Below are 15,196 nucleotides of genomic sequence, written 5' to 3' on the forward strand. Positions count from 1 at the left end.
CATGGACAATTTCTAGTCTAGAGCCTCACCAACTTCATAAGCTCTTTATATATTTTTTAAATTCATTATAATTTATTCACATTACATCTTGAATGTTGTCCCCTGGCACTTATCTACCGGTTCCCACCCTTCCTCCCTCTTCTGCTCGATACCCCTACCCTAGACATCAGGAAGGCTGGCTCCTCTCCCATTTCTGGCCACAGCCTATCAGATCTCAAGGAGCAGTGCTTAAATCCTGGGCACCAGAGTACATGTCAGAGGTTCAGGAACAGTGCTCCCCTCCCCACCCCAGTGGAGAATTAGCTGTCCATTGGTTACATCTGGACAGGAGGTCTAGGTTCTCTCCATGCGTTGTCCTTGGTCTGTGGGTCAGTTTGTGCAGCCCGCCTTGTGTCCAGATCCACAGGCCAGCTCCTCAGGTCTTTCCATCCAAATCTCAGAGCTCTGCTCAGAGTCTGGTTTAGAATCCCAGTACCTTTCCTGATCCTCCCCACTGGGTGGAGTCTCAGCCTTTTGTAAACAGAAAACTCTCGCATGTGAAGAGCTATACTTAGAAACCGTATGTTTACTCCAAAGATTTCCTAAGCCCATCATTCACAGGAAGTTGCTTATGATTCCTTTCAGACATCAGACGTTTTCAAATAATGAAAACTTTATATTTAAGTATGAATTTGAACCCCAGTTGAGAAAATGACAAACACCATTTCAACTTTGTGAATCTTTGCAATAAACAATTCTGAATCTGTGGTTCTCAACCTTCCTAAAGCTATGACCCTTTCATACAGTTCCTCAGATTGTGATAATCCCCAACCATAAAAGTATTTCATTGGTACTTCATAAGTGCAATTTTGCTAATGTTATGAATCCTAATGTAAGTGTCTGCTGTACAGGATATGTGACATACTGCCCCCCAAAGAGTCGGGACACATATTGAGAACTTCTGCTTAGCCCTTCTGACTTTTTCCTCCTTTCTCTTGCTCTGTGCAGACTTTGAGTTGTGATTATATATTGTTACTGTGGTTTTCAGACTTTGTAACTATTCTGAAAAATTTTAAATTCAGTACTTAACACTTCTGGGTGTTCAAGAAATTTAGGACTCAGACATCCAAATAATGATTCCTCAATAATGCCAACCATTTATGTTCAATGCGCAATATCTTAGACTGCATTTCTTTTACCCAGCAATACTTATTTAGTTAAGAAAATAACTTTATATTTACTATAGAGTTCAAATGACATATATTTCTCTTATAAATTTACTTTAATGATACATTTGGTTTGAGTTTTGTTATTTTTAACTTAGAGAGAGGATAAGATTTACCCTTGAAAAGCACTGGACACTAAATACATTTTATATTCTATCAGAAGGGAAGTAAGCAACATGACTAGATGTGAACAAGGCTGGTAATGTCTGCCTTGAAGATGGAATACTCAGAATCTAGTTAAAAGCTATACTGATAAGAACAAGAAGATACAGCAGGCTGGGAGCCTGGAGAAGCAGGATGGTAAGTTTGAGGATACCTCAGGATAAATCCTGTAAATTACCCTTTCTATGATTTCACTTCTCATGGTTTCAGTAGCCTGACATTAACTGTGGCTTGAAATATTAATGGAAATTTCCAGGAATAAACAATTCATAAGTGTTAAATCATTAATGATCCTGAGTAGTACGATGAAATACCACGATAACCCTCTCTGACCCACCTGGGATTTCAATCATTTCTTTGCACAGTATCTTTACACCCTACCACGCCACCAGTCTGCTAGTGGCATACTCAAGTAGACTGCATGTTCATTATTTGTAATATATTATTTTGCTTGCTTCATAAATTAAACTTCTTCGCATGCTTACATGTAAAGTAAAAAGTACAGCTATATAATAGAGCCGCGTGTGGTTTATATGTGAGCTGGGGAGGTCAGTCAAGACATATGGCATAAATGCTAACAGAGTAAGACCAAATTGTCATCATAACTTTGTTTGAATAAGGAACAATGAGTAAGAGAGCAGTGGTTGTATTGTAGCCCTAAGGAACAGTTAAATTATAATAGAATAAACTGTCTGTCTTATTGTGGACTATATTCATGAGACAGTTTTTTTTCTTTTTTTTTTCCTCCTTTATTAATTTATTCTTGTTACATCTCAATGGTTATCCCATCCCTTGTATCCTCCCATTCTTCCCTCCCTCCCAATTTCCCCTTATTCCCCTCCCCTATGACTGTTCCTGAGGGGGATTACCTCCCCCTCTATATGCATGAGACAGTTTTGAACACAAGAGTTTTCAACATCAGCTTTTTAAAAATGTAGATGTCAGGGCTTTTCTCTTAGAGTTTATAATCCCAAAAGAATTAGGAATTGCTTTACAGCTGAAATGCTGAGATTTTGAGGAATCAAAGAGTGTATATTTCACTTGCTTTGTAAACTGAGAGCTCATCAATACGTACAGAAGTGTTAGTTCTGGATATTTTGAAATGAAAAACATTGGCACCAAGTATGGGAGAAAATGATAAGCCTTGACCTACAGCTGGAAAACTAGAACTGAATTAAAAGAAAATATGTCAGCTTTCAGAAGATGGAGATGATGGCAAGCCAGGAAAAGCTAAAAGGAAGTACAATTTTAACACAATAAATGTTACACCAAATGCTACACCAAAAAAATTTGTAATGTGTGTGACCAAATGGGGAAATTGCAGAGAATGACCAGTGTCCAGGAAGTTGAGGTGGGCTCGGGTGATACATTCAGATATGAGAGATTATGCTAAGTCAAACCCAGGAGTGTTTCTGGAATTAATAAAAAGTTCCCATCTGAAAAATACTGCAAAAAATGTTCTTAAGTGGGCATTGTAATGAATGAATGGTAAAGAAAACTAAAGGAGTAAAGATTTGAAAGGCATCAAACTGAAAAGGAAAATCTTTCAACCCTTTACTCCACGAAATTTTCCCATAGAGATAATTTTTAAAAGTCTTGGCTCAGTGAGACAAGAAATACTGAGCTCTTTTTGTTATTACTTTAACTTGCACAAACTCTTGACCACAGAGATACCTCAGAGATTCATTAGAAATTCCCAAATCCAGAAATAGGAAGGTCCCAATAAAAACAAACACACCAAACCAGATCCTCAGGGAGTTTAATTTTGAAGTTTTGACTTCCTGATTCTGAGGAAGGGCCGTATTTTAGTTACAGAATTATAGTACATGCAGCTTGAAAAGCACCATAGCTCAAATCATGGACATACTCCCTACATGTCAGAAGACTTGGCATGCACCAGCATTCATATTAGGTCTCACACAAGTCACACAGAAAGCATGCCCTGTCTCTTACACAGTCATGTCACACAGGATGATTTTATTCCCAGGCAAATCCTCTTGGAACCCTGTTATAAACCATTTTTCTATTATTTCAGCACAGAGGATTCAAATGCATAGGTTACATTAACCCTGTAATAGTTGTCTTTCTTCTACAAATAAAGGAAGAAAAAAATATTTTAGGAAGAGTCCTTTTCCACCGTTTCGCTGGAGCTCAGTTATCAACTATTATCACTCTTATGGGTTCTATTTGCCTCTCTGTTACATGCCTGAATCCAACGCTGCATGTTGCCAACTCAAACGCTCTTTTGCTTGGACTGGACCTGGAGAATAGCATCCAGGGAATCAGTCAACCTCAAATTTCCATAAAGTTGTGTCTCATCAGAACACAGAATGGAAAATACTCAGATATAAGCTTTCATAAGAACATACTACCAGCAAATGTCTGTCCAGTCACCTGCCATGATGACAAAAACTATCATTTTCATGACTAATGAACTAAAAGAGCCATGCACACATCCACTGTGGCACAAATTAAGAATTTATTGCTACTCACTAACATATAAATCCAGGAGAGCTTCATGAAAGACAGTCTGAGGTGTTACAGAGAAGCCGCCACCAACCTTACTTCCTTTTGCTCGTGGTTTTGTGTTTTTAAAATAGGTAAATATAGTCAATAATTATTAGTCAAGTATGTTATTGTTGTAATGCCTTTCTCCTCTTTTGTTTTATAAAGGACACATTTACTAGTGTACCCTATAACATCAAAGCAAAATTCACATATTATTTTCCTTAGGAATACCAGAGAAACAGTTTCCTATACCAAGACATATTGTATAGTAATGAAAAATTTTATCTTCACTGATTTCTAAAGTTTCCCTATACCTGTTTTTCTTTTTTCTAAATACACTACCAATTCACTAATAGTTGCCTGCATCAAAGCTTATTAAATTTCTCAGTATCCAATAAATGAGAGAATAACCTTAATTATCTTTTGTTTAGTATATGCTAAAGACACAATTAAAATCCTACTCATATGTATGAATATGTTCTCCAATAACTACTAGCTTCTCGAGGCAACATTGTTCTAAGGAAAACACATACTAGAGATGGGATCTGGGGCTTTCTCCAGTTCTCCAGTTTTAGTTTAGGTGTTTTTTTTTTTCCTCATATGCAACAATTACCTTTATTCATCTAAATGACAGCTTTGAAAAACAGAGGAATCAGAAGAAAATTAGTCAAACTGACTCTATAATACAGAATGCAGTGCTGTGTAATTTACACAGGAGAATTAATGAACTTCCAAATTTGGAAGTTAGCAATTAAAACAAGTCACCATTCTTACCTGAAAACTAAAGCAATATATTTAAATCACTTTTTCATTAGTAATATAAATTGTTTCAGCATATAGGAAGTATGGAAGAATTATAGTTTAATATGTGAACTAAAAGTTCTCTGAGAACCTTTAAAAAAAACATTGGTAAAATATAACATTCATAGAAGTTGTCTTCCTGCATTATATTGTAATGTGTGACCATTATTTACAAGGAGAGAGAAAAACAATTTATGTTAATTATTTATTAATACTAAAATATTGATGACTATTGCTAAGAGTAATGGGCTTTCAGCTGGTGAACTGGGCTGAACTGTTCAGCAATGCAGCCGGCAGAAGGGGGGTGTATTTAGAGAGCTGAACAAATGACTTAACAGGGGCCCAAAAGCAGCAATCAGAAAAGGTTCATTTAACATAGAGATGGCACAAGCTTCAAGCAATTGCCTCAACTTAAGAAAGTGTGGGATTACAAAAGGCTATTTATTACAGTCCAGAGGGGCCCTGCAGCTTACTCAAAAACCTTTGAAGAAATCCAACAGTTACAAAGTCTTGCTCACTTCAGAAGCTGTAAAACTTGGGCAGACCCCCAAAACTGCCTACAAATGCTTTCAGTACAGAAAGTTAATACACTCCTCATCGCAACTTTTCCTGGACCAGAATTTTTTTTCCTCTCTCTCTCTCTGCTATTTACAAGGAGCAATATTAGACCTGGTTATTTTTCAAAACTACCTTGACGTGCATTTTAATTATTATGAAATATAATGTAGTTTCACGGCGGTATGGAATTAAACGTAAGGCTTCTTGTGCTTAAGTGAAAAGGGGTTCAACATTAACTTCTTTGAAATGCTCTGAAAGCAGGTATTAAAAGTTACTGTGTTAAAAGGTTTCCTTCAGCAGAAGAAAATGTGGAAATTCCTCTATTATTTGTATAAGAATAAAATGTGGTTACAAGAATATTGCAGGCTATATTTTTTATTAGTGGTTGGATTACAAATTCATTTTTGTATAAGGATAAGTAAAGAGAAAATAATTCTCAAGTTTTCAACATAGCTGTTTCCAATTTCTGCTATAAATATTGACTATGTTTATGTAAATTATAATGAAAATAACATGTTCTTCTTCAAATCAATTTCAGAGCAGCAAAGGTAAGGGAGGAGGCCAATTTTCCAACTAAAACAGAATATTAGAAAAGGGTAGGCATGAAAGGTAAATGATTTAACTGACACTGAAAGATGGCTATATCTTTTTGAAATTTTTATTTATTTAATCAATTTATAGCCTGATCCCAGCTCTCTTCCTTCTCTCCTCCCAGTCCTGACCTCACACCGCCACCCCCATCCTACCCTCTTCTTCAAGGTGGTCTCTGGGGATACCAACCCATCCTAGATCCTCATGTCACAGCACAGCTAAGAGCATGTTCTCCCACTGAGGCCAGACAAGGAAGCCCAGGTAGAGAAAAGGGATCCAAAGGCAGGCAGCAGAGTCAGATAGCCCCTACTCCTGTTAGGGGAGCCATATGATGACTAAGCTGTGCATTTGCTACATATGTGTAGAGGGTCTTGGTCTGACATAGGCAAGCTCCTTGGTTGGTGGTTCAGTCTCTGTGAGCCCCCAAAGGCCCAGGTTAGTTTACTCTGTAGGTCTTCCTGTGGTGTCCTTGACCCCTCCAGGTCCCTGAATCCTTTCTCCCACTCTTCCACAAAACGGTGTATTGTTTGGGTATGGGTCTCTGCATCTGTTTTCATCAGCTGCTGGATGAAGCCTCTGAGAATACAGTTATGCTAGGCTCCTGTCTGTAAGCATAGAAGAGTATCATAACTAGTGTCAGGTGTTGGCGCTCTGCCATGGGGTGGGTCTCAAATTGGGTCAGTCATTGGTTTGTCGTTCCCTCAATCTCTGCTCCGTCTTTATCCCTACACCTCTTGTAGGCAGGACAAATTTTGAGTCTAAGGTTTAATGGGTGGGTTGGTGTTGCCGTCCCTCAACAGGAAGTCCCACCTGGCTACAGGAAGTGGCTAGTTCAGATGCTATATCTCTTCTGTTAGGTATCTCATCTAGAGTCACACACATAGACCCCAAGGGGGCCTCTCATGTCCCAGAGATTCTCCCTCACTGAAATCCCTTCACTCGCTAGGTCCTCCCTGCCTCACCCACCCCACCACCCGTCACCCACCACTGCTCTCCCCACCACTGATCCTTCCCTCCTTCCCCTCCCCACCTCACTCCCACACAGTGATGCCTATTCCTTAATTAGAAAATAAATATAAAAATAAGAAGAGAATCTGATGCTTTCATCTAAAAAGTAAAACCTATATTTTTCCTTAGCAAAACAAAACAAAACAAAAAAAGCAAACAAACAGAAAGCAACGTTATTCCCAGGCCACTTGGAACAGGACTGCTTTAATTACAACAAACGTTAAGGTCGGGATCTTACAAACAAGAAAAAGAGGGGGGTGGATATGGATTGCAATGGAGGCTCACTAAAGTGGGACAAGCAATGAGCAGTGGAAGAATCTTTATTATCAGGAAAGAAATAAACACAAGAGGCACTTAGACACAGCAACAGTTGGAATGAGTAATTGGAAATAAAAGGTGTCATGTGGCGACTACAGAAACATCTAATTAAAAACCAATATGGCCCCTCGTGATGTTCACTGCTGTGGGAAGACAGATAACTCTTTAATTACTGTTTGGGTTTGTAAGAATTGCTAAGAATTTGTGGTTTCTTTTTTATCATTTGTTAATACAATTGCAATGGTTTGGAGCATCTCAAACAGCTAAACTAACCAAGTTATAACAACAGAAAAGCTCTATACTGGTCGCTCTTTTTTATATTTAAATAGGAACTAATTAATAAATTTATTTATTACCATATATATTTATTTTATTAGGAGTGTTGAAGAACAGATAGTTTAGTCATACAATAAAGTTTAGTTGGTTAGGTGATAAGATCTTTTTAGATCAAGATAAAGGAGTTAAGTTAATAGAGATGAAATATGATAGATATTGAATTTCATTCAGAAATTTAGACCCAACAACACTGGTTGCTCTTGAATGATTTTAAAAAATACTGTTTTAAGAAGTCAGAAGCAAATAAAATCAGTCAAGCATTTGCTTAGTTTTGACTCAAATTATATAGAGAGATAATCAAAGAATGTGTGAGAACAAGTTTCCTTTTTAGAGTTAAGTGAACTAATAAATGAAAAAAAAATAAAATAGTACCATTTTGTAGACCTGGATAAATAAGAGTTCTGGAAAAAACTGATGTTATAGAAAGCTAAATTTTGCTAAAAATCATTTAAAATGACCTTTTTCATTGTAAAAGAACTTCAGTGGATAATTAATCTAAAACTTCCTGAACTTTTGTTTGGTGCTTATATTCCATTAGGCAGAGCACCATTCTATTAATAAGGTGGCGTTTCAGGTATCCATTGAACTAGGACTTGAAATAAGTACCTGAATGGACAGGGTGTATTTTTTTTCTTTTTTGTAAAAAAAAAAAAAAAAAAGATTCTAAGTAAGAAATCACTTTAAATATATCTCATCTTATGTAGAAATAAAGATACCTGTTTTATATCTCGTCGACATAGATGGGTTTCTATTTCCATTTCATGATGTGAATGGCATATGTAGAATCACCATTAAATAACATATCACAAAACACCTCTGCATATCTAAAACATAGCAATCTCTTTGTATTTTTATTAAATATTTATTAAAAGTGAAAATTTTAAAGTAGAATATTGTTTTCTGTATGTGTATTCTTGTCCATGAGATTTCTGTTTGTCAAGCGCTATTGTAATATGCTATGTATCATATTCAATATATAATACACTAAATATTACCATTACCTATGGATGTCGTGGGACTCCTTGAGCGTAATGGATTCCAGTCCACTTCCAGAGTTGCACATGAAAATGTTATCAATGAGCTGAAGAATCTGGCATTAATAACTTTGGAACATTATAACAAATAGGTAGTCCTGATGTTTAGTTCCATGTTTTAATACATCAAGTATATTTCACTGCTTACATTATAGTAGCGGGTTGAAAACATCTGCTCACTTGCCACTAGTCCACTAACAGCAGAAATTTTCAGCTCATTTTCCATGGGCTTTCATGCATCAGGGCTGCACCCCAGCTGCTGGAGCAGCACAGGAGGCCAGAGCAATACTCCAGAGCCTTGGAAATGGAAAAGGGGCTTTCTTGCCAAAGATTAGAGCAATGGTAGCCTTCCTGTGCTTCTTGCCTTCTCTCTGTGTTTTTACACCCCACCCACCCACTCTTTCCTCCCTTTATCTGTTTACAGCCCCATCACCTGTTGTGACAATTAAGAAAGATCGGACCTCCAGAAACAGCATTTCTTTATCTTGGCAAGAACCTGAACATCCAAATGGAATTATACTGGACTATGAGGTCAAATACTATGAAAAGGTGGGGAAAGGATGTTGAAGGGTTGGATTGGGTAGGGGAACACCCTATTATCTCACCAGCTATGATCTTGCAAATAACTTGCTTGCTTATGTGTGGTAGAGCCCTGTTTATAACCTGGTCATGTGACCTCTCTGATTTTTTTGGTAGCAGAAATTCAGAAATCATTTTGTCAATTCCTCTCTATTCTACAACAAATAGTAACATCAGAGATGCCACTTCCAAATGTAAGCCGGTGACTAATGACAATAGACATGGCATTCAAGTCTGTTCCTATCAAACTCCTGCTATGTTGGCATTTTCAGTGGTTCCTCGTTCAGCAGATGCACATCGTTTTTAATAATATTATGTAATAGAGAATAAAAATTTTAGGCACTTAAAAATTTGTGCATACATAAATTTAATATTAAGACTATTGACACACATACACACATACATATACTTATTTTAGTATGCAAACATGAATTCCCTCCTGTTAGAGGTCTAGGGGAGGGGAATAGGGCAAAAGAAGGAGGAAAGGTGAAAATGGGAAGATATAAGCAAGGAGATTATGTTCTGGATGATCTGAATAAATTATAAAAATTTTAAAATTAAAAAATATTATTACCAAATAAATATTTTTTAATATTTTAATAAAACTTTTCCCAAAAGATCTATATTCTGTTGTCCTAATTTTGCTAATGGAAATAAACAGGGCCCGATTCTGAATATGAGAGTAATGATGCTTTCATGAGTAAATTAATGATGTAAAAACAAATCCACTTTGTTCCTCATTGTAGTAGCTCAAAAGTCATCTCATCAACATCTTTAGGTAATGAGTATCTGTAATTAGGGGTTAGGAAGATGGTTTATTTGTTCAACAGTTTGCTGTATAAGGATAAGGACCAGAGTTCAGATCCCTAATAACACATAAAAACCCAGGTGTAGGAGTGTAACAGTAATCCCTTCAAAAGAGGGAGGTGGGTACAGCTGGGTACCTACGGTTTGTCGGCCAGCTCATTTAGCCAATCAACTAGCTCCATGCTTAGTTAGAATCCTATCTCATAGATGAGCTGGCAAGCAGTTGAGGAAGACACTCACTGTCAACCTCTTGGCTACTGTATGTTCCCATGCATGTGAACACTCACAGGAAAGGAAGGCAAAAAGAAGCATCTAATTACCACAAGAACATATTCTAGAAGGAAAATAAACTTCTACATATAGTCTCTTTTTAAACAGTATTTGATGCGAGGAACTTTAATGTGCCACTCAAACCTTCTAGAGGAAGCTGTGTTTGGGAAATAATTCTAGATTTTGATGTGATGATGTTCAAATTTTTAAAATCTAGTCAATTATAGTGAGTCATATTAAGTTTATTGTAAATGTATTTACATTGAGATAAGTAATATATGCTATTAAAATAGATTATTTTTAATATTTTTAAGACTAAGGCAAATATAAATATTTCCTATTGGATATTTATGGGATATTTCTCTTTAGTTTAACTCAGAAGATGTATTTTTTTATGTTTAATCTTGGAATTACTTTGAAGGATTTTTTTCAGCTTTGATTTTGCAAAGATGTTACTTTCATATGGATATTAGGTGATTTGAAAGGATGAAGCGTATTCTTTCCTGCTTTCTGTGCAGGAGAAAAATCATCCCATACAAATTAGACAGTTTGGTTATTTGTACCCAAAGAATGAAATAACTAATGTGACTTGCACTTTATACTTTTCGACAAAAAATAAAGAATCTTACTACAATAGTATTATAAAGTTTTGATGTTGACATGATTTTTTTTTCTTTACTTCAAAGCAGGAACAAGAGACAAGTTATACCATTTTGAGGGCAAGAGGCACAAATGTTACTATCAGTAGCCTCAAGCCAGATACTACTTATGTATTCCAAATCCGAGCTCGGACAGCAGCAGGATATGGAACCAACAGCCGCAAGTTTGAGTTTGAGACTAGTCCAGACTGTATGTATTACTTAAGTTTACTATAAAAGTGGGGTGTTGCATTATAAAATGGCTGATGATTTGTTCTCAACATTAACCAAAAGTCATGCATTGGAGGTGTATTGAGAAGATGTTTAAAAGATTGCCTGTTCTTGGGTATGTGGTTTCATATTGATGCGGATGTATATCTGGGGCCTTCTCTCTCATATAAATTAATTTTATTCTAATTTATGAAATGCTTAGTATTTTTTTATCAGTCAGAAACTGTTTTAGAGGAACATTGTTTGATGTGATACCATGCTGCTAGTGCCTGCCAGACCAGATATTATAAGTTCATTGCATAATTTAATAAACTCCATAAAAGAAACTTACTGATCCATGAGTTTCTTAATTTTGTTCTAATTCTTAGTACAATGAGTACATGATTTTGTTTAATTAACAACTGACAACTTTCACATTACTTTTGTTTTAATCCTTAATATATCCAATACATATAAGCTAGAGAATAGGAATTTAAAATATTAAACGTTTGCAAATAGCTTCATTTATATCCATAACAATTACAACAATTTTTCCATTCCATTGAAAGGTGGAAAATTTTATCTAAAATTGGCGAACACTCTCTCAATAACTTTAATTTTCTTGAAGTGTATATGTTTCTTATTTTAAAAGCCCTCTGCTATAATACAGTTATTAAAAGGGTACTGGTCATTAATATGGTGCTAATATAAAATAAATAGAAGTGAAATTTATTTAACATAATAACAACAGTAAAATTAATTAAAAGGAAATTTGAACATATGTATATATGTGTTTATGCCTGCGTGTGTGTGTGTGTGTGTGTGTGTGTGTGTGTGTGTGTGTGTGTGAAAGCAGTGAAGGATATGTAAACAAAATTGTTCATAGGACAAATGTTGTTAGTGTATTGTGTGGGTAAGATCTCATGGACTAATGAAATTTAATTATATTAACCATTTTATAAGAGATTATTAGTTAATTCTAATGAATATGTGTCATTTTAGTTACAATAGAAAAATGCATATGCCATGAAAAGTTTAATACAGCCAAAGCCACAATTATGAAGAAAGTCCTCAGAGATGATCCATGGTCCACACCAATGAGACCAAGATTATCCTAGAAACGGCTCCGAGGCTCAGAACTCTACTGAAGAGAAACCTTGTAATCTGTTCTGACCATTCTAATTTGCCATTTTCTCTGGCACTTTCATTTTCTATTTTCAAAATATTTTTGTCCAACTGTGAAATCACATTATTACCAGTATGATGATAAATTTATGCTTAGTAAGAATGCACAGGACTAATAAAAATGATAAAAATGTTGAAGTCAAAATGATAAGTAAATGCTTTATAAAAAAAAACTTCTGACCAAGCAGCAGTGCTGCTTAGGATGATGAACTCCAGTTTTGTCAAGGTGCTGGGCTTTCTTGCCCTTAGATGCCACTCGTTCACGGGGGATCCATTGACAGTTGTACTTAAGAAAGCCGTCATCCACAAACACCCAAATCTACCTTTAAGAAACTCTCCTTACCCCCTTGTGAGAAAATAGGCATGAAGAAATTCCTCTCTAAAGACATAAACAACGTAATTGAGTCTATGTGAACAAAGCTGAAAATGAATTGAAAATCTTAGATGACAACAAAGAAAGTAATTGCAAAATGACATTAGAGGTTCTAAACTTTTGTGCATTTGTATGAGCCATATTTCAGAGTATCAAAATGTCTTCTTTGGAAATGATTACAAGTTATCATTTCAAACTTATAAATGCATACAAGAACAGAAAGCAAGTGTACTCTCTTGTGATATAAACTGATGAGTAAGAGCAGGATTTCAGAGCCTCATCCTTTTATGCCTGTTCCTGGAAGTTCAGTTCTACAACGTAATACAATGACACCTTATTGCCTTGAGTTTTTACACCTATTTCAAGAAGCAAAAGACTTTTCAGATGACAGCTACATAAAACCTGAAAGTTGTGTAGATTTGACATTAAAGTCATTTCTACTTGCCTCCCTTCTGAATTAATTAATTAATTAGTGATGGGTCTCTTTATAAAGACAGGAAACACAGTGGCATTTGTTGGTGATGTGGGGCAAACAAATCAGCATTTCATGACTTTTCTGTGTTTAAATTGTTGTTGAAGCTGACAAAATAATAATTGTATATACTTAGCAAGTACTATATAATGTTTATATTTATATTAAAATTAGTCATATTACTTCATAAGTCTGATTTTTATTAGATCCCTCTTGTGTGTGAGAGCATGAAATATTTGTTCTTTGACTGGCTTATTTCGCTTAGTACAATATCCTCCAGCTTTATCTATACTTCTGTAAATGAAAATTCCCTTTGACAATAAATAGACACATCAGATTCAAAAGAAGATTCTTCCAAAGATCACTTGGTTTCTTACTAGGAACCCTTACCTGTTCACTGTGTTCAGCCAGTGACTTCTGATGTATCCGATGAGTTTCTTGCCAATGTGGACAGATAAAAACAGTCCAGCACATTTCACATGTAGGCCCTCGAGTAACGTTGAGAGTAATTTATCACTGAACCATATTTCCTTTAATGAGAAATTTCATAAAAGTTATGCAAAGTGTGTCTTTTGTTTTAAATACGGCGAATTCCTTCACTATTAGATTAAGCTACATCTCCGATAAAAAAATCAGTGTTCAGGATGAATTTATAACCACTGCCATGTAGCTGTCAGTCTTGCTGGTAATGTTTGTTCTGTTATGTCTTTCCTTCCTCCTCGCAGCTTTCTCCATCTCTGGTGAGAACAGCCATGTGGTGATGATTGCTATTTCAGCAGCAGTGGCCATCATTGTCCTCACTGTTGTCACTTACGTTCTGATTGGGAGGTGAGCTTAGTTTGCTGAACTGTTGATCTTAGCTGTGGCTTCTTCGTTGCCCCAAGTTGCTTTAGAATCTGAACACTGTGCACTCAAAGAAGTCTCAACAAATGACATTATTTACGTTCTAGATCCTTTTATTTTCTTTTACCTTTCGTTTTTTTTATTTCTCCATTAATATTTTTTTTTAATTTTTGAGATTATAATATGTTTTCAACATTTCATCCTTCCCTTCTTCTCTTCCAGAGCCTCTCGTAACCACCTCTTTGTTCTCTGTCAAATTCATGGCCTCTTTTGTCTCATTGTTACTACGTGCTTATATGTATATGTATATGTATATGTATATGTATATGTATATGTATATGTATATGTATACACACACATATTCCCAAGTGAAACCTGACTATTCTATACTATGTTACTTGTATGCATGTTTTCAAGGCTTAGTTTGGTGTTAGGAGACCAATCTGTGTGCTCTTCCCTTGGGAAGACTGTTCCTCCAGCTCTCGGCACTCTCTGCTTGCCTGTAGATGTTTCAGGAGTGTTGATGCCCCCTGGGCACCACTGTCTACTTTAGCACGTCTACTGTTGTTGTCCTTGCTCAGCTAACATTTAGGCGGTCATGTTGGTAAGACATGTAGCTTCTGACATTACTAGGAAACACAGACTCACAACAAAGTCCCTGATCTCCATTAATTCTTACCCTCACCCTCTAACTCAAACCACTTCACTTTTGACCCCACTCCTAGTTTCCACCTTATTTTTCCAATTATCCCCTCATTCTTCAAATAGCCCCAGATTTCCTTGACACTTTCACACCCCCAAACACTGGTAACAGGGCACAGCACTCATTACCGATGAAGACTTTACCCTTTATTCATTCCAACCCTAGTTGTTAAAAAAATACTATAAACACATTCTAAGGCCATTTTAAAGGCTGCACTGGAGGTGTCTGCTCAGTGGGGAGGGAATTCTATGTATTTTCTCGTTAGGCAGCCTTCCAGGCTCCCGAGAAAAAGTATAATACAATGCTAGTAAGCATTCACTACGTCACTGGATTGTTTCAGGGGAAAGCTTTATTTGGGGGGCTTTACATACTCTGAGCATACATACTGAACTTATATCTCCTTCCTTTGCCTCTAGGTTCTGTGGCTATCACAAGTCAAAACATAGTTCAGACGAGAAGCGACTTCACTTTGGGAATGGGCACTGTGAGTTTCTAAATGTTGTTTTAATGTGTTGTCTTTAGCAGTTATTGACTTATGATTGAGTAACTTCTCATTGACAAAAGAAACTATAAGATAGTCTTCTTGGAGAAAAAC

The 15,196-nt window shown here is 36.2% G+C and overlaps 1 protein-coding gene across 3 annotated transcripts in view; it reads left to right on the forward strand.

Moving 5' to 3' along the window:
- The window catches only part of EPHA3 (EPH receptor A3), a 320,902-nt gene that overhangs the window by 252,230 nt on the left and 53,476 nt on the right, over window positions 1–15,196 (forward strand). For 2 of the 3 annotated variants that reach the window (XM_084802235.1, XM_084802237.1), the window contains 4 exons: window positions 8,946–9,070; window positions 10,864–11,026; window positions 13,781–13,883; window positions 15,018–15,085. In XM_084802235.1, the coding sequence (XP_084658361.1) occupies window positions 8,946–9,070; window positions 10,864–11,026; window positions 13,781–13,883; window positions 15,018–15,085 (459 nt within the window). The remainder of the gene's footprint in view (window positions 1–8,945; window positions 9,071–10,863; window positions 11,027–13,780; window positions 13,884–15,017; window positions 15,086–15,196) is intronic. The other variant, XM_084802236.1, reaches the window with a different exon arrangement.

This window comes from Acomys minous (genome assembly GCF_964271855.1).
Source record: "Acomys minous genome assembly, chromosome: 11".
NCBI classification, from domain to species: Eukaryota; Metazoa; Chordata; class Mammalia; order Rodentia; family Muridae; genus Acomys; species Acomys minous.